The sequence below is a fragment of the Aspergillus terreus genome, genomic scaffold, assembly GCF_000149615.1.
Source record: "Aspergillus terreus NIH2624 scaffold_10 genomic scaffold, whole genome shotgun sequence".
In the NCBI taxonomy this organism is placed as follows: domain Eukaryota; kingdom Fungi; phylum Ascomycota; class Eurotiomycetes; order Eurotiales; family Aspergillaceae; genus Aspergillus; species Aspergillus terreus.
The window spans coordinates 1,556,976-1,581,754 of record NT_165933.1 but is presented as its reverse complement, the minus strand read 5'-3'; the positions used below and the strand labels follow the sequence as shown (position 1 = coordinate 1,581,754).

Sequence of the window (24,779 nt, the reverse complement as noted above, 5' to 3'; positions counted from 1 at the left end):
TTGCGGCATAATGATTGCATCATTCTTCCTTCGAGAGAACACTGCCGTCAGATTGATGAAATGCCGACATTCACCAGAACCAGAGCGATGGCCTCGAGTCCGTTATAGTTTAAGCCATTAATGGGTCGGAAACATAGCCATTTCTGCTGGAATACAGGGTAGGCGGCTGGTCATGATTCGAAATCACAGCTCAATCAAGAGCCAACCAATTCATAAGTCAGGAAGCCGATAGTGGATAATATGTGCAAGTTGAAAGCAACGGGCTTGGCCACCGCGGAACGCTGGAAGCTCAAGATGAAAGCGTTACAACTGCAAACATCAACTTATCTTGTCAGGGCTCTAGATGAGTCCAGAACCATCTAGGCTCGTTGTAGCTTTGCCGAGCTTTCTATGATTATGGCAACGAGGCATCACAAATCCCTATGTGGTGTAAATTTTCCCACTTTTCCGGTCAATATGTGGCCCTTTTTCGACTTGGTTAGGTTTGAGACAGACTGCAAGTAGACTCCAAAGTGAAAGGCATTACCGCATGCGTCAAGTCCTAGGCATAGTTAGTCTGCTGAAAATCTAGATTGAGCTAAATGATGAAATGATCATGTCGATCAAACGTCATTACTACGTCCAAGTAGTTTCAAAATCAATCCCTGGTTGCTGTGTGATCTAGAGTTAGAGAGTTCGGATAAAGGTATAAATACACGTTGTCGAGCCCTACTTTTTGTCCCATTTCAATACCCATCCATTTCCCAAGAGTACCAGAATCCAAACACAAGTGTTTCATCTAAGTTTTCCTATAATGCCTGCTGAGCGAACCGTTCATTGGGGCCCTCTGACCGGGGGCGACAATGGTGGCGAGTTTACATTTTTTAAAGAAAACAAGTCCTTGAGACGGCTGGATATATGGTACGGTAATGGCTCGGGAGGTGCCGCGCCGTACACTGTCCTGAAAGGGATTAAGGTTACATGGGATGGAGGAGATGAACAACACACAGAAAACACACCTGATCCCGAGGCAGCAGACAAGGCAAATATACTGCACTCGGCTTACGTTTTCGAAAACAATGAGGTTATTGAGTGGATGGATGTCTTTGGGCACGCCCCGGATGGGCGTGCTGACTCACTCAGATTTTTCAGCCGAGACACGGGAAAGTTCTTTGCGGCTGGAGGAACTGGGGGGGAAAAAGGTATTCAGCTTGATGGTCACAAGCGCGGAATACTATGTGGGCTCAAAGGACGATCTGGACACGACATTGACAAGCTGTCTGCAGGCTTTTATCTTGTCTAGAGTAAGTATATACGACTGGTTCATACACGTTTACTAACAACGGGGGCAGATCACGACTTGAACTGATGAGATTTCTCCATATCAGCGAGGAACAGTGACTCAACCATTCCGTCACAGATTTCGCAGACAGTTTCCGCGTTCTAGGACCTTGGTCTTGTTGCCATCAATGCACCATTTTGACACTGGTGTAAACCGTAGGACCTAGCTGCTTGTTTACAAAATGAGGCTTTTACGCGGGGTTGCTACTATATTATGTATAGCTACAGGAACCCATGAAACTAGTTGGAATTCATATGTTTGAGCAACGCCAGTCCAGATACTTGGTAATGCAATTAAAAACCTATTGTACACCTTTGGTCGAAACCTCTTTCCGCCTCGCAGTGATGAGCTTATATCTAAATCCTCTAGTTCATAGCCCCACTCTATGCACGTGTCTCTATCTGGCAAGATCGTATCTTAGTTATATTTAGAACTCGTGAATAATACGCAACTGAACCATGCTGACTAGGATATTCTTATTTTGTATTGTTACGGATGCCCCTCCTCCACTCCAGATTACCCACCCTCCATTCCTCTCTCACTCTACCCCATGGGAGCTCCACGCATGGGACGCCACCTTAAACCCTGGAAGCATACACGTATTCGAGACATGTTACGCAGAAAATGCTTTACTAACTCACAGATTGCTGATGCTGCCGAATGTAGCGAACATTCTGTCAGAAGTATTCGTTTATACCTGCGCATAGTTAGTGGTGAGAGTCCACCAGTGCATCCCGGAGGTCGACCACGCAGTATAACCCCACCGATGCTCGAAGCACTCCTCGAACACCTTGTCGAAAAACCCAGTCTATACCTTGACGAAGTGGCAGTTTTCCTGCAAGACGAGTTTGATATCACGGTCTCGCCCTCGAGTATAAAAAGAACCCTTTCTTCGGCAGGTTGGAACGCTCGAGTGGGTGGAACGCTCGTATGGGAAATACGTTAAACAACCAACTCAGCTAAACAGTCCAAACAAGGCAAACCGCCTCCCATCCTGCCTCGCCATCACAACCTGACAGTCTCGGCACGTGACCATGACTCTTACTATCAATATATTCGATGAACCACCAAGCTTGGAGGATCCTGTTGACTGTACATGCCCTCTAAATAACTCTTCATAACCTCATGATATATTGACTCGACGGACTCTTGTGCATTCGTTGTCTTGTAATTGGTGATCGCAACAATCGTCAACTGCGCAACATAGCGGCAGTTTTTCCAGAGAAAATCGTAACCCCTCTCGCACAGTTTTTCCACTTATTTGACGAAATATCAGCATTAGTTAAGTCCTGAAAATTAGACATGTACTTACTTAACTGTAGGATTTGACCATCTGTCCAGTATGTTGTCCCCTTATATTCATATTCATTCCCCATGGATTTTTCCTCTGCGTAGTCGAATATTTTCTTTTTCGGCCGAACCCCATTCTTCACTAGCCGACCGTTCTCAAAACTACCTCAATGAAAGAACACACCCTTCGTGGAAGGAGAAATTTTGTGTGTTGGTACATTGGTGATGAGGACTGTGTGATGGAAGCTGATCCGACCTCCGGGAGATTTGCCCCATTTGTCAAGGAACACAGACCTCCTTGGATTCGAGCTTCGAGCTCGCAAAGATGCATCTGCCTTGAAGGATCCCAATCCCACTACCTTGGAGTGATCCGAGCCCATTGAAAAGGCAACGATAAAATGAAACAAAAGGAGGTATGTTGATCAGTCGCTCTGCTTGGAGATGTCAGGCTTCGCACTCTAGGAGGGCAAGACAAGTATGGATATAAATATCCCCCTCACGAGGCGCCTTTTGATCATTTTCCACTTGCCGCTCTTGCCTGCCCCAAGCTGACAATCTGCCTTAGTTCTGAATAAAATAAATGCCGTTTTGCAAGGGTGAATAAGAATAGGCTCATCTTGGCCAGTCAAGTAGAGTGAGGCTGGTGTCAATGCGAGGATCTGACCAACAACTTCCTTCCAACCTCAGCCTCACTTGTATCTCGACCAATAGACCCACAGTTCTTCAAACCGACTCCTGTTCTTGGCCAAATCTAACGCGATCATTTGATCAGTACTTCCCACACAATCTCAGCCTCACTCGTTTTCTCAACCAATAGGTACCTAGTTCTTTGTAATGACCTCAGCAGAAGTTATAAGACTTGAATATGGTTGTAAAGATGTCTGCTGCCTTCTTACTCCCAGCTATATATATGCCATATCTCAGAACAACCATGGAGATGCTCAATCAAAATCTTTCCCACTTACACCTATTTGGCTATCTTGACCATGTTGAACTGGAAAGAATTACCCCACAAAATACTGCCATTCTACTTTAAAGCATGGAAAGCCACGTATCAACCAATCAACGCCCTCCTAAAGGAACCGAATCCAGATCTTCGAAAGGCACTTACTGCCAAATGGTACCATAACATGATCTCTCACTTGCAGGTTGTCTTAATTACGGTATTAAAACTGAAACCTGCACTTGACTTTATTGTCTTTCTCTTTTGCTGCAATCATTCTAACGATCTATACCTGCTACTGCAGAGCACGCTCATCAGCACTATTGTCACCAGCTCTCTGACATGGCCGACATTTGCTGATGCCAACGATTCGTTGATCAGGGCAGTCCGCGCAATCATGTATAGCAGTCTAACTCTATCTATGTTTGCCGTCGCAACTTCTTCGCAGCAGGGTTGTTGCTCTACAAAGGCTAGATTGTTACCAAGACGGACCGCAACTAATCCGCAAACTCCTATCCAACCACCATAACCCTGATGAACCTCAAATAGGACTGATTCAGATTCCAACCATCTCAAGCTACCACTGGCAGGTGCCCTGTTATGCTGCAAGGCCAAAGCCTATATCTTTTCTTATTGGGGATGGGACTATTTGCTTATCATGAACATGGTATAGTAAGTGCTTACCTGCGGGCCTAATTGTCTCATCAAGGTGGGAATTCACTGAAATATGGCAGATCCTGGGCTTTTTCCTCGCCTTCCTTCTCCTTGGACTTGGGAACTATTTGTTATGCTCGATTGGGCTTTGGCATTGGGTTGGATCTGCTATTACGACTTGAATATAAATTGTTAGAGAGGGGAAGTGAATCACCATACGGCACGCTTGCCAGTCAACTAGTTGAGGATGGCCACGCCAGGCAGAAACCGCCGGGTCACGACGACCAACCGAACCCCACAACAAAGAGACGCCCGCGACTTGCCCGTCGCTCAGCCCGAGGCCCTGTGATCCTAGCCTGAGCGCTAAACCCGATTGAGCGAGACACAAGATAATCAGCCATGTATGGCTGTGTTAGACTTATTTGGCGGTAGTAATAACCGAAAGTTTAATTTTAATAGACCGGGCGAGATTAAATTATTAGATTAGATATGGGAGCAATTTCCAGGGTGCTTCTAAGCTGCTGGGCCTAGGCCGCCTAGCATACAACCACCCGACCTTGATCATCCATGTCTAGGACACCCAGTTACATCACACAGAAAGTAACTTCCGCGAAATGTCTTACAAGGAAGAACCGAAGCAGATGATCATCTTGTCTGTGTGGCAGCATCTATATTTGATGTTGTGTATCCAAGGGATGGAGGTTATGGGATTCTTAGGTCTCCCATTATACGTGGCCGTTTCCGGCGCTCGGTTAACGGCCAGACCGGGTCCAAAGGTATCAGATTGGGTCTTGATTGCTTGTTAATAAACCATGGAATCTTCAGAATTATCATATGATTATCACATGAATATGTGTTAAAGGCTACGTAAGATCACTGTAACTAATTCAATCTCTGTATTTTAGTCCGGTATATAATCGGCGAACACCTCTGTGAAGAAAACAGGTCATCGATTGTCTAACAATTGTCAAACGGAAGAAAACATATTTTCCACTTTTATAACTCATCCCTGCGATATAAAGCAAGTATGGTCGACGTCGGTGGCGTACTTAGCTACGCTACAACTTCGGGCGTTGAAGCTCTGAAGATTCTTAATAAATGGCTTGATAGCGAAGAAGTTGCACTGGCCTGGTATGGCAAAGAGAAAGACGTTTTTCTGCGGAAACAAAACTGGCTTTTAAAGCTACTTTCTGGAAAATACAAGCAGCCAGAGATCCAAAAAGTCTTCACCATTCAGAAAGAAGATTGGCAGCTTGTTATCGAAGAATCTCTTCCAGTCGCCCACACATGGTACCGCAAAAGGAAGGATGAGTCGGGCGAGTGTTCTTGGCTTCCATTATTCTGGGCATGCCGTTCCCCACTTGGCGAAACCAGAGTGCTCTCCAAAGCGGACAAGGCATTTACTTCTCTTGGTATTGTGTCTAATTTGCCAGCAGCACGCCTTGACCTTTGGGGCTTAGTCGTCATGGCCTATTCTAATGGTGCCTGGAGCCGGGTCGCCTTGTCAAAAGACGGAGGTTTCAATGCAACTTTACTCTGCAAGAACTTCATCCTGAATGTCAGCCAGACAAATGTCAATGCACCAACTATAGGGCACTTGGAGCCTAGAGAGCATCCGGCTGAAGACCATGAGCCTCTGGGAGTAGATGAGTCACGGTCTCTTCTGGTTCATGGACATTCTTTCAGCACTAATGATGTCTCCATTGGCTGGCCTTTGAACGGAAGCATTGACCCTCCTCCATTGGAGTTGGCCGATGGCCAGTGGGATAAAACGTTGAAAAAAATGGTCCTTGACTACTTCCAGGTATGCAAGCTGAAGGTAACATTTCATAATGGTATAGTCAAGTACTGGGAAGAATGGGCGAGCTTTATGGCCAAAGTTCGCCGCGGGTTCGATGGGAGAGCACTCAGCAATCTTCCCACAGGCCCAGATCAAGTCAGTGATCGCCCTGCCAGAGAAACAGAACGGCGTGCCGGCGGAACCGCCCCGCGTATACGTTTGGATGACATTGTCATTCAAGAAATAGAGAGCCGCCAAGAACTTCGAGCAAAAATTGCGGATCTTGCAAGCCAATGTGATTCGGAGGAAGACGATAAGGGTGACACAGAGCTTCCTCTAGAGATGCAAGATATACTCGACAAAACTCGCAAATTAATCAACAAGCAGCTTTGGCGTCTAAAGTTGCTTTTGTACGATGATATTAAGCTTGTCGACAATCTCGATCAGGATGATATTCTCTATTTTTTCAGGGAGGATGGACGACTAATCAAAATGCTCACAGACTGCCATCTTGCAGGGAACCATGTGGATCACAGTCGAGCGGCAATTTCTACTAAGCAGGAATTGAAAAGGCTGTTAGGTTCTCATCATGCTGTAATGGCAAGGGCACGTATGCTTAACTTCTGCGAGCGAATTGACTTGAAGCTTAGTGTAAGGAACACAGGACATAATGTTCTACTTGCATGACAGAGCGTCCTCTTAGCAGGCGGTCTGTTAATCGAAAAGTGCTTTGTTGTACTACTCGCCATCCTACTGGTTATTTTTGCTTGCGTGTTATCAGAATGATAGTAATGTCTAGGAAGCACTTGCATTGTATACGTTGTTCTTTATTATAAATAGTGTCAAACCCCTAATAACTCAGGGAGTCGGGAAGCAGCCATCACTCCCCCATACAAAACTCTGGCGGTAGTGGTCCTCAGTCCGCTCTTGGGGGGTAGATGTTTGGGAGACGATCTAAATGGACCTGCTTGATGGTGTTGTAACCTTGCGGATGGTACGGGCTACACCTCGGAAGCGGTGAATTAGTAGACCTACTGGAATTCTAGGCAAGTACAAATGAGGCGATGCGGCCCATGAGTCCTTAATAGGTAAGATCAACATGAGGTATGTGGTGGCTGCGCACTGTAGCCGCCGCACCGCAGCCGCCGATTTCTTCGCCAGCGAGTCCAACCGCTGGCTGTGTGAGAGAATGTGAGCCCCATAGTCGTGATTGGAAGGTTCTGTTACTAGGACTGTCTCATGAGATGGTTCACAAGGCCCTTGTTCTCAGCTGGTTGTCTGTTCCAAGTCAAGAATCATTAAAGTTCTCTTGCAGCATCGAGGAGAGAAACTCCCGGTCTCAAGAAGACTAGTTTGATTTTTAGGGCATAAATTGTATCTCCTATCTTTCCTGTATCCATGCCAAAGCAGACCGGCTTCCGGCCGATCTCGGAGGATGTCCGTTACTGAGGCCGCTACCAATGGACTTTTTTAGGTGGAAAGACGCGGCCAAACGCATGATGCAACGATGGAAGTCCATGCCGTGAGTGTACGATATGGCCCTAGAAACCCAGATTGACCTAATTCGATACTCGGTGTGGAAGCGAGGGAAGGGCCGGAACGTGGCAAGGAACCCGAAACACTCTCATGTTGGATTGCTTACGCCACAGCTGTTCCTGTGATTAGCCTAGCTCTTGTCCACTCGACACCCACTTCGTGTACCGAAAATGTTTCCCGAGTCACATGAGCGACACATTGTGATATTTCCAGTGAACGACTTCTTAGCAATATGATCTATCAGGCGTTGCGAGACTCTCGCCAACAACTCTCTACTTAATGTGTCAGACAGCCATATAGAACTACATTACTAACCAGATAGAGTGGCGTCACGCTTTTTGATCTAGTGGTATAGTTCAAAATAATGGATATCAGATACATGGCGTTGGAAAGCTATCTTATATACTAGAAACATCTTATAATAATTATATCTAAAAAAGTTTTTATATAAATAATAAACGTTAAAATACTGCCGCATAAATATATAGAATTCGAATTTAGGTTTCGGAATATATATCTATACCAACAGGAATACGCAGAAACATTAAAAATTAGCTAATTAGACAGCGAGAAAAAGCAGCGAGGGCACGATGTTTTTGCTACTAGGGAGTAGGGGCGCTCTGGCCATCGTCGTTAGGGACGAGGGACCGGGAAAGATATAAATAGGGCCTTAGGAGATAATTAACTTGCTGCGAAACGGGCCGCGAGATAGGCGAGAAGATAAAGTATCGACAGCGTAGAGATAGAATAATAGATTGACCGCTAGTACGGGAGATAGACTCGATCGAACAGACAGCACTACTACATCTTCCACCGCTAATAGCTGGCACTAGTTATATAGGGTCTCCTCCGGATAGTCAGAACAGTGCTGCCAAAGATCGCCATCGACGGCCCTGTCTAGATACTAGTCGAGCATCTACCGACAGCACGATGCCTACAGATAGTCCTATACCTGGTCCTGCTCGGCCACAGATACTGTGCGTATCTATGCCGCTAGCGCGTCCTATCTTAGCGGCTAGATAAGAATCGCCTAACTACTCTGCCTATTCTGTTCGGCGCGCCCACTCTCCTGCGTATAGTTAAGTAATATCTAGGGCGGCCCGAGATAGATAATACATCGGATATCGGGAATATTAACGCCTATCCCTAGCGTACTAGTCGCTACTAGCACGGGCGTCGTCCTATCCACAAACCGCTGCAGCATGTCTACCTAATCTAGCTGCCCGCTGTAGTACGCCGGACAGCCCAGCAGCCGCGCTATCACCGTTACCTAGCTTACAATCGGCGCATAGATCACTACCTTGCTAGGTAGCGCCTGCTGTATCTGGTGCTGGATAAATCGCTGCACTACCGCCGTCTCTAGCCACACTGCCGACCTACGGGGCGTATCCACAGGGTATAGAGAGACGCCAGACTACATAGCGAATGTTCCCCCCGACTAGTGCGGCCCATAAAACATGCGTACCGTATTAGGGAAGATACTAGATACGCGGGAAGAAGCGCGCATCTTCGTAGAAAACAGCGTAGCTGTAAGATACACCATCTACGTACGGGACTATGTTAGATACCCAAGTCGATGCATCGCCGGCCGAAAGTCGGTCTAATCTAACAATACTATATAACATTCGTCGACGACGATCTAGTCTAGCTGCTGCTACACCCGCAGCCGATTAAAAAACAAGTGGAAGTTGGGATATTCGGTCGATTCAGGCGTTACTAGTACAATTAACGCATCGTCCGGCGAATAACGGCTCTCCTACGCCACACATATAATCCCCAGCTGCTGGCACCGCCGCTATAAATCCTGCCGCAGTAACAGCAGTGGCACCACCACAATCATCGTCCTCTCTAGCTCCAGCCACGCGGGCAGTATAAACAGCATACTCTTATCCCCGCCCGTCAATATCACCGCGACTACAGAGCTCTCGCCGTTCTAGATCGCCTGCAGCGCTGGGCTCTATACTCCCCGTAGCTAGAGAGCCCGCTGCCCCGTTATCTGCCGCGCCGCCTACGTTATATCAGCCTAGTTCAACCGGTAGAGCTGCTACATCTAATGCTCGCCCGCCGCCTCCTCCCACAGCGCCTGTTTACGCTTACCTAACGCCGATAGAAGCGCCGCTGCCTACGCCGACGTAAACCTGAGAAAGCAATACTAGTCCTCACTGCTAAGCCGGAATATCGCCTGCTAATGCGCCGTCGTGCCTGCTGCCTCCATTATCTGGCGCCCGTAGATTAGCCCCGCGAAATAGAACGAGTGCGTCGCCTAGAGATCGGTAATATAGCTAACCCACTGCGCGGGGTCTATATAATCCTTGTCGTTGGTATCGACCTTCGCGACCTCTCTTTCCCGCTCGTCCTGCTAGTTATGGACGAACTAGCTGCCCGGCCGCAGAAACCGCCGACTAATCCCGACGGCAATGTCCTAGTATACCAGAATCCCGATGCCTTTCCGGCTTAGCCGTGTCTGCGTCTCCCGTTACAACACCCAACGGAATCGATCTAACGTCCACTATCGGCCGGTGCCGGGGTCGGCCCCCCAGAGATACGACCCATCGCGCGACATTTAGCCTACGGGCAAGTAGGATAACTCGCCCCTGGGCGAAATAGGGGCGTTTTCGACCGGAGCCAAGCGCGGGAGATCGGCTCCGGTCAAAATCTTATCTTAAGGTAAGCCACCTTCGGGTAAGAGATCGGGGATAGGGTCGGGGGTGGGAGGATGGGTAACCCCCAGCTGCTGGATAAATAGTAGAACCAGCCAGAGATAGTACACGACGAGCGCGCCGACCTCTCGCGGGAGATATCGGTGGATAATCTTAATATCGTTGCTGACGTAGAAGCCTTTGTGGTATACACTGACTAGTGTAACCATCCTATCCTCGATATATATATTGCGCCGACGGTTGCGATCCGTGTTAACATACTGTAAACTAAGTAATTTAGAGATCCGTCCGGGTTGCCCGGCGACCACATACACGAGCACTGCCAGTTTCTCCTTAAATTAAGCTACGCGGTCGAAATACCGCCGTACCTTAGAGGGGTAGAAGTAGTAGGTGCGAAAAAACTTATACTGTAGCTACGGATCGTCCTGTACCCGATTAATTAGCTACCGCCGCCCTACTACCGGCTATAACATACAGCTGTCGCGGAGAAAACTTTAGCCGGGCGTGCTCTCCGTGGGATTATTATACAGTTTCGCCCATAGAATCGCCGGGGATATCTTAGTAAAGAGTAGCTTATGCAGCAGATCCTTCGTCGCCCCTACTAACCCATACATAAACCCCCGAAACCCTTCTATTATAAACTAGATGTCCTTATATAAGATCTCGTCCGCCTTTATCCACGCTACGTGCCCCGGGGCCGTGCTATTAAAGTAGATCTTTAGCCCGTACGTGCGCCAGTCGAGCAGCGTCTACATTAGCCTATACGTCCCCCGGATTATAAACTGCTGTACCATCCGCTCGACCTACTTAGGGAACGTCCGCCTACTCCCGCGCGAGATAGTTAATATAGGGCCGCTAGACACGGGGCGGCGGGGTATAAAGAAACGCCTAATTAGATAGACCGGCGTCCTAAATCCCTCGCTTAATAGTTTACTCGACGACTTGCAGGAGCAGTTAGCCCGAAATAACGGGGGATCGCTACCTATAGATAATAACGCAGGACTGCTTAATAGCGTCCTACTTACATACCCCTTATCTAGATTCTTAAGCCTATTGTTAGTATTAGTCAGCGCCTACGGCACGTCCATCTGTTTCTTCTGTCAGAGATTAATAATCTACCGCGCTGTTGGATCTAACCACAGCATCTTCTGCACAATAAAGAACTGCGCAATCTTAATTACTTTAGACAGAATTAGCGGGTAGCTGTCGGCCGTCCGCTATTCTTCCTCGCTACGCTCTAGCACTGCTATAGCATATACTAGTGCGCTTTCGTACTCGTAGCTACGCTGCCGCTAGTTCAGCAGCTCTATATAAAACTCTAGATACGCCTACTCGCGCGCCGTTATTACCTACAGTTACAACTCTTTCTCCGCCGCTATAATTATATCTGCTACTTACATCGCTGTCTATAGTCGCTCCTACTTCTGCTGCTACCGCGGTGTAAAGTTATACATAGAGCTCTGCTACTCGTGCGGTAGTTGCGTGCGCGCAAAGAATGTCAGCACTTACTACTATAGGTAGACGTGCCGCTAGATACTCTTCTTATCCATATACGCTAGCAGCAGATGGTACGGCAGTTCCTTCTACTACGTGCACACCGCCTCCATCCGAATCGCCGACCCGCAGTACTACACTATCCGCTAACTCTTCCGCGCTAACTAGTCGACTGTCTCCTACAATATCTAGATAGCTGTTTTAATAGAATCCGTGGGCGCATCAGACGGGGGCGGATAGAATCGACAGTATTAAAGTCGCACGACTTCCTTATTTAATGCCTTGCCATCGCGATGTCGCCCCTAGGCAGAATCTCGCCTCTAGGCTAAACCCTTAGGGTCGGGCGCGACGACACTCCGTAGTAAGTTATCGGGGGGAATCTCGCGCAGATATACCGCCTACTATATAAACTACAGCCATAGGTTAGCGTCGGTAATAGAATCGGCTTAAATCGGCGTGTTAGCCTGCGCTCGCTCCGCTGCTTCCTATATCTACAGAATTTAGTCGACCGCCTACTGCGCCTAATCAGGCACCGGTAAGAGAGACTGTTAGCCGTCGGGATACTGGATCTAGATATAATACAATCCGCGGCTACTAGGAAACACTTACTGTCACAAGACCGTCTAATATAATTACTGCAATACGGTCTTACTGTAAGCCTATTCCGCAAGCGGTAGTCGGCTACGGTAGATCTGTTATAACTATTAATAAACCTAGCGCCAATACTTCCGTAGAGAATCGAGATTCGACGCAATAAAGCAGCACGGCTCAGCGCCACGTTAACAGAGGAAGCCATTCGAATAACATAGCAGAATAGGCAGCGGGTTATTTAAGACTGTTAGAATCTAGATCGTAGAGCTGTCCTACGCAATCTAGAGCTACTGCTAAATCGCCTGGACGATGGCGACGACATCGCTATACGGCAGTTAATGCTGCTTTTTAAGATAATTCTCCAGCTCGACCGGTCGGATACTATACTAGCAGTAACAGCAGATAAGCACTTTTAATCCTGGGAAAGCAGAGAAAAGCTCAGTTTCCATTCTAAACAGTAATGGTAGATAATAATAAGAAGACAAGATGTGGTAGGGTAATACACTATTCCCCCTAAAAAAAAAATATATAAATACTGGTATAAGAAAGCATGTATAGATCAGATCGGACGGGCGGCACCCCACCAAAATCTATCCCGACTACCTACTACTTTTAAACCACTACTATCCAACGTATAATCGAGCGAATACGTTAAAATAATACAGAGTTAGATTTAAATAGCCAATCTGCCAACTAGTAAAATTAGAAATTTATAGCGGCGCTGTAGCAGACAAGAGAGAGAATCAAACCGAAACCGACCAAGCCCCTTCCGGGGAAACCGACCATAGGTCAACCCTAAAAAATTTCAGCCAATCAGCGGCCTTCCCGCGCGGAACCCTAGGCCGACCAAGCCCTTGGTCGTTCAACCCCAGTTGGTTAGGGCTTATAGATCTAGATTTAAAAGAGTTTATAATAGGTAAAAAGATCTATTAAAGAAAATAGATAGTAATAGGCCTAGGAATAACACTGTATATTAGCCTAGATTAATAAATAGATATATAAATATATCTACTATTTATAGAATAATAGAAGGCTAAAATAAATAAGAATAATAGTATAAGAGAGAAATAGAAAAGAGAACTATTTTTTATATAAGACTATTAGAGATTAATTATAAATATATTAGTAACGCGGAAACACGTGATAGATTTATTAATATATTTAAATATATTATATAGAGAGGTTACCCTTTAAGAAAGGCTTCTTTAAAAGAACTATAGTATATAGTTAGTATATAGTATATATTGTTAAATAAAGAAGGCGTTTAGAACTTTAGAATATATACTGTACTAGACGGGAGCATGTAGGAATATTTAAATTAAGCAAATGAGAGGGTGAGAAAAGCGACCGAGGGCACGGTCGATTATGCCCTAGGGAGTAGAAAGTAGAGAGATATTATTGGTGGGAGGTCAAGTTCCAGATACTTGCCTACTAGAGTAGCTTTTGCAACCTACACTGTACTGCTGCACGTTACAGTGCAGGTTAACGACCCTACTAAAGACAGTCCTTAGCTTTATAAAGTACTTTACTCCTTTTAGGTAAGATCAAAGTTTATGTCTAAATAAGAGCAAAGGCCAGACTGCTAGCTATTGTCCTTTGATATTGTATAATCATTTAAAGTCGGCCAATATCTTCACAAGACAAGTTATTGCTATCCGATAATTTCTTTACGCAGCCATCTCCAGAGTCTAAGTGCCTAGATAAAAGATAAGTAAAATCGTGAAATCAGTTTAGTCTGCATTGCAAGAGGGTCTAGATTGGTAGTGAACAAACCTATTTAGGATCTCTTGTCGAGAGAAACGCAGGCCGCACTCTTGGCAAGCAAACCTCTTAATCCCCCGGTGGACCTATTATCACGTCAGTAAATAAATACATACATATAGATAAACCCTAGGAACAGACCGCATCTTTATGTCTTCGAAGATCACCATTCCTTCCAAAAGTCTTCCCACAATAGTCGCAGCGGTGCAGATTCTTGCGACTAGGATCATGCCTTTTCATATGTTCATGGCAGTTTGAACGACGAGTGAATACCTTGCCACATATACTGCACTGAAGTTCGCTTGCAGATGGGACCTTATGTTGTCTGTCGTTAGATATTTATTCTTTTCTTTTGGGTCCATTTACGGTTACCTCTGGGACATCGGGGTGTACTTTGGTGTCACCCTTAATCCTAGCAGATTCGGATTTGGAGGGTTGGTACTGGGCTGAATCTGCAGCGGGGGCAGAAGACTGTCTTGACAACCCGAGAAGGCCTTCAGTCGCCGGTAGTAACTCAGATGACCGTTGGAACGCTGGTGGCTCCTGGCCTGGTATCCCTTCCACCGGGGTTTTGACTGGTGAGCCCATTGGCAGGTCTTCCAGATCAATAGGGTAGGATAATATTTCGTCGTCTTCCGACTGGGAATCGGTATCATCGGCACTAAGGTCTTCCACCACAGTATGATTGTCCACCGCGACTGCAACCGAAGCGGCGTGACAGGAGTTTTCGGGGATATCCTCATCTTCATCATGGTTTCGAGGTAAAACAAATAAAGCCAATTCCTCCAAGTGTCTGCCCACATGCCGCTCAAAGCTCTTTGCTGAAAGGATCTCACACCGACATAATGGGCATATAGAGCTTGTGGCGACATCGCCTTGGAGGGAGTGTTCTTCAACCAAGTGATGGTACCATTGTCGACGACTGTTGTAGAGCCTTGAAGGAGTGGAACAATCCGTAAACAGGCAGATATAGGGCTTCAAATCGCGAAATATATGTCGGGCCCAGTCTTTGTGTTTCCAGATAGAGATAATATGACGGCAGTATGGACACTCGAATGGCTGCCCTGCTGCACATGATTTTGGAAGGGGCGGGATTGATAGGCTCTCTTGGCTGGCCACCAGACTCAGTGCGTAGGAAGTCTGTGACGCTCCCGAATTTGACAAAGATTCGAGAGACTGCAGAGGATCAATAGTGATGTCGGCCGGTTCAGTCGCCACCGTGTCAGAGAGGATCGTCGACGATACTTCAGTCGATGGAAGCAGACCCATGCCGAGTTTCTGGCGATGTCGTTCGCGGTACTTCAGGACTGCCTTTTGACTTGCCATCGCGGTGCACAATCTGCTGATCACCTCATCTTCCGCATGAGGGAACTTATGAGTGATATGCTGCCTGGCCCAGGGCTTGAAGAACGCAGCCTCCCCGACTCTCATTCCGACAAGTTGGTCATGATGAGCGGGCTTCCGTATGGCTATGGACAGCCGAAACAAGAAATTGATGATCTCGACCAAGGATTGATATATCTGCTGGACTTCAGTGAGGTCGTGGCTTTCATCCAGGTCTAGGTCACCGTCAGGAGAAGAAAGTCTCTCCTCTACTTCGCCTTCGTCAAGAACCTCTTCGAGGTCCTGGAATAAGTCCCGCATGCACCTTAATAGTCTGATCACCTCATCGCGGATATGTGAAGCGTCGCGCAGGCGGTAATCGAGCGACGACTGGCCGGACTTATGAGCGCCGATGTTTCCGGACCAGACGCGCAGTCGGCCCAACTCATCCTCCCATTGACGGAGCGATACCTCTTCCTGGAAGTGGCCAATCGACCCGTCGTTGATCAACCTGGAGAACCCCACTAGGCACTGAGAAAGGACAGATTCTATCGAGTCCATACCGAATGTCCCCTAGGGATAGTGTCCTTGGAGAACAGGAAATGTCCGCGACGTTGACGTTTGATAAGCCGACGGCACAGGATGACAGTGCGGGGTAATGCGGCGCTACAACGAGGCTGACAAAGACCCTCTGCGCACTCTTCTGACTTCCCACACATTGGGCCCGTTCATGTTGTGACAGAGAACATGGCGGGTGGAGTTGAGATCGCAGGGTTGGCTTTGGCTGTCCTTCCCCTGCTGGTCAACCAGCTGGATAACTACGCCAGGGGATTTGAAAAGATCCGAGGTCTCCGCCGATATCGCCGAGAGCTTCGAGGGTACGCGACCGGCCTGAGTGCCCAGCGGGCCATTCTACTGAACACACTTGAACTTTCCCTGGAAGGGGTTGTGGACGACCACGATGAGCGAGCCGAACTCGTCCGGAATCCAAGAGGCCCCGGATGGAAGGACCCAGATCTGGAACACCGACTGATTCGAAAGCTTGGTCGGGACTATCATGCGTTTATTGGAACTATGGATTCTCTGTGGGAAAGCCTGAGTGTGTTATCTCATAAGTTAGGGCTCGAGAGTATGGATGACGTGCAGGTAACTGTCGATGGATGAAGTGTACATGAACGGTCTGGTCTGACTTGGCTTAGGCTGCCTCTGTCAATGCACTGTCCGCGATGAAGTTTCGCAAAATATTCTCGCGGGCGATCTATGACGATCTACTAGAAAAGATCGATAGAGCAAACCAGACACTGAAAACCCTCAGCGAGCAGTCATATCAGCGGGAAGGGTCCCGGCGAGACACTAGGGAATGGAGGCGACGCATGAACGCACAAATGGTCAACAGACGGTACGGAAGGGAGCTCTACGACATACTGATCCAGGGTCGGTGCTGGAAGTGTCCCTGCCAATTGGAACACGCCGTTTGCCTCCAGCTCGATACCAGCACCGTTCGTATCGGCGGGCACGACCGTGCAGCGGCCAAGGCAAAGTTCTTGATGCTTCTGGCCTCTGGGAAGAAGCCTCCACCACACGATTCAACGAGCTGGTGGCATGAGGTCGAGATTGAGCCCGACACAGATTTTTTGGGATGCCAAGTATCCAACTCAGCCGCTACTATATTACCAGATGGAAGTCGATTGCCAAGTAGTCGACACAGGGTTCACTTTGAGCCAACAGAACCACCTAATGCTGCCTGTGAGATGCAAGCCTCAACCGAAAGTACCCAGGCCATTGCAGACATGTGCACTGCTCTGCGAGACGTGGATGTCAGCCGTCCTCACAAAGCAAAGGAGTGCATTGGATACGTGGCTCAAAGTACTGACGCCGATCCGCGTTACAACGTTTCCATTCTTCGCCACTTGGACCAAGTCCAGTTTCAGTCATTACAAGACATTCTTGCGGGATCTTCTTTTCCTCAGAAGACCGGTTGTCAGAGATTGAAACCCCTAAGTCGCCGCGATCGGCTGTGCCTTGCGGTCATCCTAGCTTGCAGCATCTTCCAATTCCATGGGACATGGCTAAGGGAAGCTTGGAGCACATCTGACATCTTGTTCGCTCGGGGCAGCGCAGTAGAAGATTTGAGTATTGATAAGCCGTACCTCTTCTGCAAGGTTGATCCGGCTGACTGCAAAGATGAGTCCTTCGTTATGCCAGGTCCGGACGCCATGCAGAACCACATTCTCTTCCCATTGGGGGTGACTCTTATTGAGCTATCCCTGGGAGAATGCATGGCCTTGTCGGGTAGCCCGGATATAGGTGACTCTAAGTGCCACCTTTCCCATTTCCACGAAACAGCTGATCTCCTTCGCCGGGTGTACTGGGAGAGCGGGTGCAATTATGCCGACGTTGTTAAGGAGTGTTTGTTCCCAAAGAAAGCAGTGGGGCTCCAATTTGGAGATTCAGTCTTTGAAGAGAGGGTGTTTGAGTCTGTCGTTTCCCCATTGCTAAGGGATTGGGCATATTTTGAGGGCCCTGCGTATGTAAAGTAATATTTTGTGTGGAATACCTTATGCAATATAGTCCGAGGCGAAAAGCACAATCATACTAGAAACGAACCCCTAGAAATACATGAACTGTCTATCAAAGAAAATGGCACAGAACCCCCTGGCTCTTTTATGTCATGAATGGATACCAGGATAAGGAAAAAAAAAAGTGCCTTTGACACGACAGCCCTAATGGCTTCGGCAATAGCAGACAGTTCCTTCTTCATGCGCCAGAGGTCGCCATCGGTTTTCAGCTACCTAGCACTTAACTGTTAGTCCCTGAAGACCGTCGTAGTGGAAACGGTTGGGGTTGGAAGATCACTCAGGGAGGGGAACTGCGCTTCTGAGTAGGTGTAGGTCTGGTCGTTGACGATATAATAAGTCGAGTTGAGGCTGTAAAAGGGGCCCGGTCCATCGTCGCCGCGGTAGGACTGCACGGTTGCAGGAGGGAGAAAGACTGTACGGGTCTCATCCCCGGCGCTGACCACAATCGGACTCGGAAGGTAGCTGGGCGTCATGTAGAAAGAGAAGGGGTTTGTCTGCCCGGCATGGACGGGCATGTTGAAGTACTGGATGGTCAACGTGGTGACTATTCACTATGAGGATCAAGATCAGTACGGGAACACGGAGATCGGACATACTTGGGCTAGGGTGGAGAGTCGTTGTGACGATCGAGCCACCAACGGTAAACGATGTAGTCAGCGGGTAAAGATAGATGGTAGTTGGCGTGGGCAGGATCTGCTCTGGGAAGATGAGGTTGCAGGGCGGGATGCACTCCACGATGGGCGAAGGTTCCGCGAAGATGATCGGGTCAATGTAGACATCCCCGGAGCCGCTGCCTCCGTCCGAGTCATCTCAAGAATCCCCTGCCTTAACACAAGCCCCTTCGGGGCAATACCCGTACATACAAGTGAAGGCGCATAAGTCTATGTAAATGGCTTCGTCCAGCCCAGGAGCAGCGACAACCACGTCACCAGTCGCCTCCAGGAGAGTGTGCAGCGCGCCGTGCGCGGTGCACGTACAGACGGCAATAGGGCAGTGACCGAGGTTGCAAGCGAATGAACACAGACCAGCTAGGTTGCCCTCCCCGGTGCCAGCAATACAAGCCGGCGGCAAGAACTCCGAGACAGTTGGCGTACTTAGCGGGGCAGAAATAGTCCCACACGCTGCCTGTGGGCAATATCCCAGCGGGCAGTCGAATGCGCAGAGGCCGCTATAGCTGGCACTCTTTCCGTCGGCGGGATACCCCGTCGGACCGGTAGCGTTGGGCGTCGTCTTGGCCTCGCCCTGCTGTTGGCAGTAGCAGGCACCGATTGGACAGTAGCCGTATGAACAGGCGAACTCGCACAGCCCGGCAAAGTTGTTGGTACCAGTGCCATTGATGCATTCTTGCTTGAAGAGGCTCAAGCCTGGCTTTACATTGACGCTTTCGCTGCCCCTGCTGCTTCCAACCCAGGCGTTCCAGTTCGTCAGGTTCTGCACGCAATCGGTAGAGATGGAGCTCCCCTGGACTTGGACAATCTGCTTGCCGTCTCGCTGAAGCGTTACAACGACGTCTCCTAAGTGGGATCCAAAGGGGACACTGCCGTGGTAGATTCCAACGTCGCCCTCGGGCTGCCAGGTCCAGCTCGCCTGCAGGGCAACACCACCAACACTGACGGCAACCGTTGCGGGAGAGCCGAGCAGAGCGAAGAAGATATGATCCTGAACAATCTCGGTTGGGGGGAACTCAATCTGCAGCTGACTGGCAGTGTTCCCAGACGTTCCACCGGAACTGCAGGCTGCCGCCGGCTGTGGTCGATGCCACACAGTCAAGCCTTCCTTGTCGACCTTAGCGGTGCCAGACTTGTACGTATCAATCAAGAAGGGTAGGAACAGACGCCAGCCGTCATGAGGCATGTTAGTGGCGTAGTTGTATGGAGCTCGGCCAATATTGAAGGCCTCCATGGCGTGCTCTCGTAAGGGGCCGATATAGTGCGACTCGCCGTAGTCGTTCCACGAGATAATTTCCACGAAATCTGGCTTCACAAATAAGATTTCTTGCCATCGGTCGTACCACAAGTTATCGCCACTGCACGCTACATCAGCACACATCACCCAAGAGAACCCTGTCAGAAAAATATACATACCGCCAAAGCCAATTCTTATTGTAACCAGGAAGGTTGGTATAGAACCATGGCGCCGCAGGCATCATATAGGGAAGGCCATCGAGATATTCAATGTACGAGGCATCGACATAGGTGTTCATCTCCTGCGGGCCCCATGGCCAGGCAGCCCAATTGAAAAGACCATCTGCTGTGCCCAGTTGCAGGGCCGGTTTGGCTCCAAGAGACGACCAGTCGGGGATAAAGAAGCAGCCAGTCCGCTGCTTGATGGCGAGCCAGTCATCTGAGCTGCCCGGTCCTTCAAGGGTCGACACGAGGGGCTTTCCCTGGTGGCGGTAGTACGAGTCCCTACCACTGTAGGTGCTGATCAAGTTGATCACATCGTTCATTGACCAAGGGCCATTCCCGGCGTAGTCAAAAGAGAAGAATAAGTGAAAGCCGAGTGCATCGGCCTGATCGAAGAACCTTGGAAGCGACTCCTTGTTGATCGGATCGCCATTTGCAATGTTGAGCGCAAAGGCATCAATATGAGCCTCTTGCGATTTGGAGATGTCGTCCTTGATATCGCTGTCCGTATAGTTTCCGGTATTTCCAATCTGCCATTGATTAGTGTGACATGTCCATCCACGGTTCGTATCTTACAGGGACAGAAATACCATGAAGTGGGCAAACACTGCTTTCCCATGACTAGACCCCACCAGAAGCAGGGTCAGCAGGAGCGACCAGATCATACTACTCATTTGTCCGGATTGAATCGAGTATGTGCAGGTGCAGGCTTGATATATATTCACAGGATGCGCGGGTCGAAGCTTCGATCCAGCTGCCGAGTAACCAGCTGCTCCCAGTCATTTTCCGTGAGGACAAAGGACATTGCAAACCACATACGGTGGCCTACACCGAACTCTTTTCGAAATCCTAGAGCATCCATACGAATTACAGTCCAGAATATCAGACCATACGGGCGAAAGACCGCATAGTCAACACACCTCAGTGGTGAGATAGGAGCAACTCGAGACTGCCACAAACATAGTGCTCCATGCGACGTGTATGCCTCGCTAATATAACGCTCTTCTTCCGCCCATTGCTCATCATTCAATGTCGTATAACTTGGGCAGCAATACCGGTACTCCGGTAAATCGGGTCCCGAGGACAACCATGACGGTATATTTTCGCGCCCTCCGGCCTGGCCATCCAACCAGTGAAGGATCGTCGAGATTTGTTCCCGCTGGCCGTTATTTCTTGTCCGAAGGATTTTGCCCCAAAACTCTTCGACCGTATCATGCGATGAGATTTGAACTGTTTCCGATCGCGCCGAGGTCACTGAAAAGTGCACATACATCTTGCGCAACTCGTAGTAGATAACGATGCATAGAAAGCTCCCAAGCAGGCGTTGCTCTTCAATCCACGTCAATGGACCAATGTCAGTGGGAGTGCAAGGGATGCCTTGTGGGCGGTGTCCGAGTCCAGCACCACGTATATTGGCGTACGCAGTCTTTTCCGGTAAATGCTCGATTTGCAACTGGAGAGACTTCCCAACCATTGCATGGAATGACGCATGAATGAGGCACCGCAGCCGAGCCATTAGCGCAAGCAGCCGACACAGAACAGCCGCTGGTGTCGACCGGGATAGGATCCGCAGTATGGGAGTTGGTAGGGTGGCATACGGTTCCGCGACGTATCGCAGGTTGTCAAGGACATTCGCGTCTCGCTCTTGTGTGTTGTCTTCTTTTGACTGCTTCCTTGACTGCTCGGTCCAGATGATCGCCAATTGCCTTACGGCACGCTGAACGTGCGGGAGCAGGCCTCTTTCACGGGCTGGATTTTCAATGATTGCATCCACTATCTGCGCGAATAGGTCATTGTTTCTGTGCAAGAATGCTGCGACTTCAGGGATTGCATTGTGCAAGCTGTGGAGTGAGGGCAGGTCCTGGAGGGCGGCCAACACATTATGCTGGACAAACCAAGGGAGTCGGCCAAAGTGAACCATTCGGTCTTGTTTGTCAGGGACGAACAAAGATCGATCTCGGCAAGAAAAAAAAAAAGTCGTGGTATTCTGGATTGGGGAGCGTTGCTCTTGGAGCATGACAAGGTTATAAAGGGTGGTTTGATCCACTCGTCTTCCTTCAGCCAACAGCAGCACCAATGGTCCCGTGATCTTGCTGAGTGTCGCGGAGAATCATTAAGAGGTCTGAAAAGGTGTAGACGGCCCGGTCTCCTAATTGATGTGGAAGAGCTGACAAATGAAAACATACCAAGTTAGGTAGTTAGTTCGCGTGCACCCAATCTTACAAATTAGTTAACCTAGCTAATCATAAGTCCCGCAATAGCCGTTCCACAACACCCAGTTGTCAGCGTTGTTACTGTTATTGCTCCTGTCCTCTAAGAGACACTAAATCACACTTATGTGTCCCTAGCCTCCTGGGGGTGAACTCACAAACCCTACTCACTAGTAGCTTGTCCATCGTGCCTATGGCGGATTTTCTCGCCGGCTGATTCGTCTAATTTTTATGTTCCCATGTGCTTCTGTCAAGAACTTGACAGACAGATATATGTCCCTAATAGACTGGCAAAACCTACCCTAAAAACCCGACCTAATCTAACCCAACCTAGGCCTGGGCAGCCGGGCCCGACTGCTTCTTTATTAGTGGTCTTTACGACTCACAGGCTATCCCAGGGAAATATACCGGCATAGGAGGCTATATAGCCGATACAGAGATTAACAAGATCTTAACAGAGTCTATAGCTAACAGGCTTCTGAAATATAATAGTAGAATTAAATAGTACTATACCGACCCTACTAGCGACAGTAATATCCTTATATATAGTAATAACTAATATCACCTATATAAGCCCGACAACTAAGACATTGCGCAAGATTCTTTACTAAAGATTTAATATAGACAGTATCACGGACTAAGCCACTAATCTGTAAAAATATAATAATCCTCCCGTGCGAGGCAGCGAGTCAGAGAAAAACTAGCATATCTAAAAAAAAATATATTTAGAATAATCTAGACTACTAAAAGATCGGAAATTAGATAGAAAACTAGATAGAGTTCGAGTACATAGACTAAACAGTTTAAAATAAATACTAGCTGTATTTATCGGAGCGATAGAGCCGAATCAATACTTCTTATGTCTAAGCTAATAAAATTAAAATATAGGAAAACGTTAATAAAGGTTATAGTATTAATTTTACTAAATCTATTTTTAATATTTTAGACGGTCTAAACAATGTATAATATAGCATAATTAATTTATTTAATTATTAGAGTATCTTACAGTGCACTAGATAAGCTAACAAAGATTTAGATCTAATAAACTGTATAATTTATAATTCCTTTATCTATATTTATTAGATATAGATACAGTATCTTACATAGCTAACAAGTATATATTAATAATAGTTATAGATATACTATATCTACCGTAAATCGTTAGACAGTATTACGAAGACGGTTATTACTAATATTCTTAATAATTTCTAGAATAAGTTTGCCCTTATACCGGAATTTTCAGATAATAAATAGCTTCTTTTTTACTTAATCTTATTATCTTTAATGCCGCTGGAATATTTACTCTGTTATAGAATCTCGATATATTTAGAGAGAAACTATAATCTAAATTACACAGTATATAAAATATTAATTTTTAATTTATATTATTTTATTAAAGCTAATCTACTTTATAATTAAGTCTTTTAGTAATAACTTTAAAGATACTACTATAACTATTATTTCTTAAAGTATAACTATTGCGAAGAATATATTAGAATTCTCTAAACTGTAGATTATTGTCTATACCTATTTTAATAATTTACTAACTAAAAGATATATAAGAAAGACTAGACTTCTAAGAAGCAGAATAAATTTACTAATTATATATGCTAAAGTATAAAGAAATAGGACGAAATTATTAAGAGTTTACTAGCAGCCTTATTTAATAGCTTTTTTATATTAATTAAAATACTAACAGACCTTATATCTAACAGGAAATTTATTAATAGTTACTAGTTAAGGAATAATAGAATCTAAAATATAAATATTTTTTTTTTTAGTCTAGATAATCTTCTGTAAAATAGCAGGGCGGTTTTACAGAAAAATATTAATAAAATTTTCTTTACTTTTACTATTCTCTTTATATAAACTACTTTCGGCCGGTTTCCCTTTATTATTAATACGGGAGACTTATATAACTATATAAATAATATAGGTAATTACTTAGAGAAAAAGACAATAAAAGCAGCTAAAGCCTGCTATAATAATAGATACTACTATTTTATCTTATTAAAAGATTAATTTTTTTTCTATATTAAAAGCGATTATATAGATAACTTTTTCTCTATACTATCCGGCCTAGATTATATAAAGATAAACTTCGGCAATATTACTATAGAGAAGATTATTATCGGAGCAGTCCGTATATATCTAGTTAATAGTAAGATAAACGGCGGTAAAGCACCCAGTCTAAGTAATTAGAAAACTATAAAAGATATCTATAATACTAATATTACTACACTAGGGCTAATCTGCTTATCTATTTACAGCGCTAAAACAGCCTATCAAACCTAGAACTACGGTAATAGCCCTGATATTAACGCTCTAAACTATCTCTGCGTTATCTATCCAACGCCGGACTTCTACAGCATATCTATATTCGTTAACTAGATAAATAATATATTATCAACCGTATCGGACTACATAGAAATTATTAAGAATATTACTAATATAAATAGGTAATAGAAGATAGAGAACGCGTTAGGCTCCTAGTATTAGCTTATCTAGTTT

The 24,779-nt window shown here is 46.7% G+C and overlaps 5 protein-coding genes across 5 annotated transcripts; 3 read left to right on the top strand and 2 right to left on the bottom strand.

Moving 5' to 3' along the window:
- Positions 1–793: 793 nt before the first annotated feature.
- On the top strand, positions 794–1,348 carry ATEG_07398 (uncharacterized protein; the record flags this gene model as incomplete). Its single annotated transcript, XM_001210084.1, has 2 exons — positions 794–1,217; positions 1,332–1,348. The coding sequence occupies 2 exons, from the start codon at positions 794–796 to the stop codon at positions 1,346–1,348; spliced, it is 441 nt and encodes a 146-aa protein (XP_001210084.1).
- Positions 1,349–5,235: 3,887 nt separating this feature from the next.
- Positions 5,236–6,235, top strand: ATEG_07397 (uncharacterized protein; the record flags this gene model as incomplete). Its single annotated transcript, XM_001210083.1, has 2 exons — positions 5,236–6,012; positions 6,050–6,235. The coding sequence occupies 2 exons, from the start codon at positions 5,236–5,238 to the stop codon at positions 6,233–6,235; spliced, it is 963 nt and encodes a 320-aa protein (XP_001210083.1).
- A 7,924-nt stretch (positions 6,236–14,159) lies between these two features.
- Positions 14,160–15,914, bottom strand: ATEG_07396 (C2H2-type zinc finger protein; the record flags this gene model as incomplete). The annotated part of the gene is made up of 2 exons (XM_001210082.1): positions 14,160–14,345; positions 14,397–15,914. The coding sequence occupies 2 exons, from the start codon at positions 15,912–15,914 to the stop codon at positions 14,160–14,162; spliced, it is 1,704 nt and encodes a 567-aa protein (XP_001210082.1).
- Positions 15,915–16,427: 513 nt separating this feature from the next.
- On the top strand, positions 16,428–17,893 carry ATEG_07395 (uncharacterized protein; the record flags this gene model as incomplete). The annotated part of the gene is made up of 2 exons (XM_001210081.1): positions 16,428–16,499; positions 16,553–17,893. 2 exons carry the CDS (start codon positions 16,428–16,430, stop codon positions 17,891–17,893), a joined length of 1,413 nt encoding a protein of 470 aa, XP_001210081.1.
- Positions 17,894–18,159: 266 nt separating this feature from the next.
- Positions 18,160–20,723, bottom strand: ATEG_07394 (glycoside hydrolase family 71 protein; the record flags this gene model as incomplete). Its single annotated transcript, XM_001210080.1, has 5 exons — positions 18,160–18,476; positions 18,529–18,726; positions 18,796–19,958; positions 20,017–20,559; positions 20,635–20,723. 5 exons carry the CDS (start codon positions 20,721–20,723, stop codon positions 18,160–18,162), a joined length of 2,310 nt encoding a protein of 769 aa, XP_001210080.1.
- Positions 20,724–24,779: the final 4,056 nt, after the last annotated feature.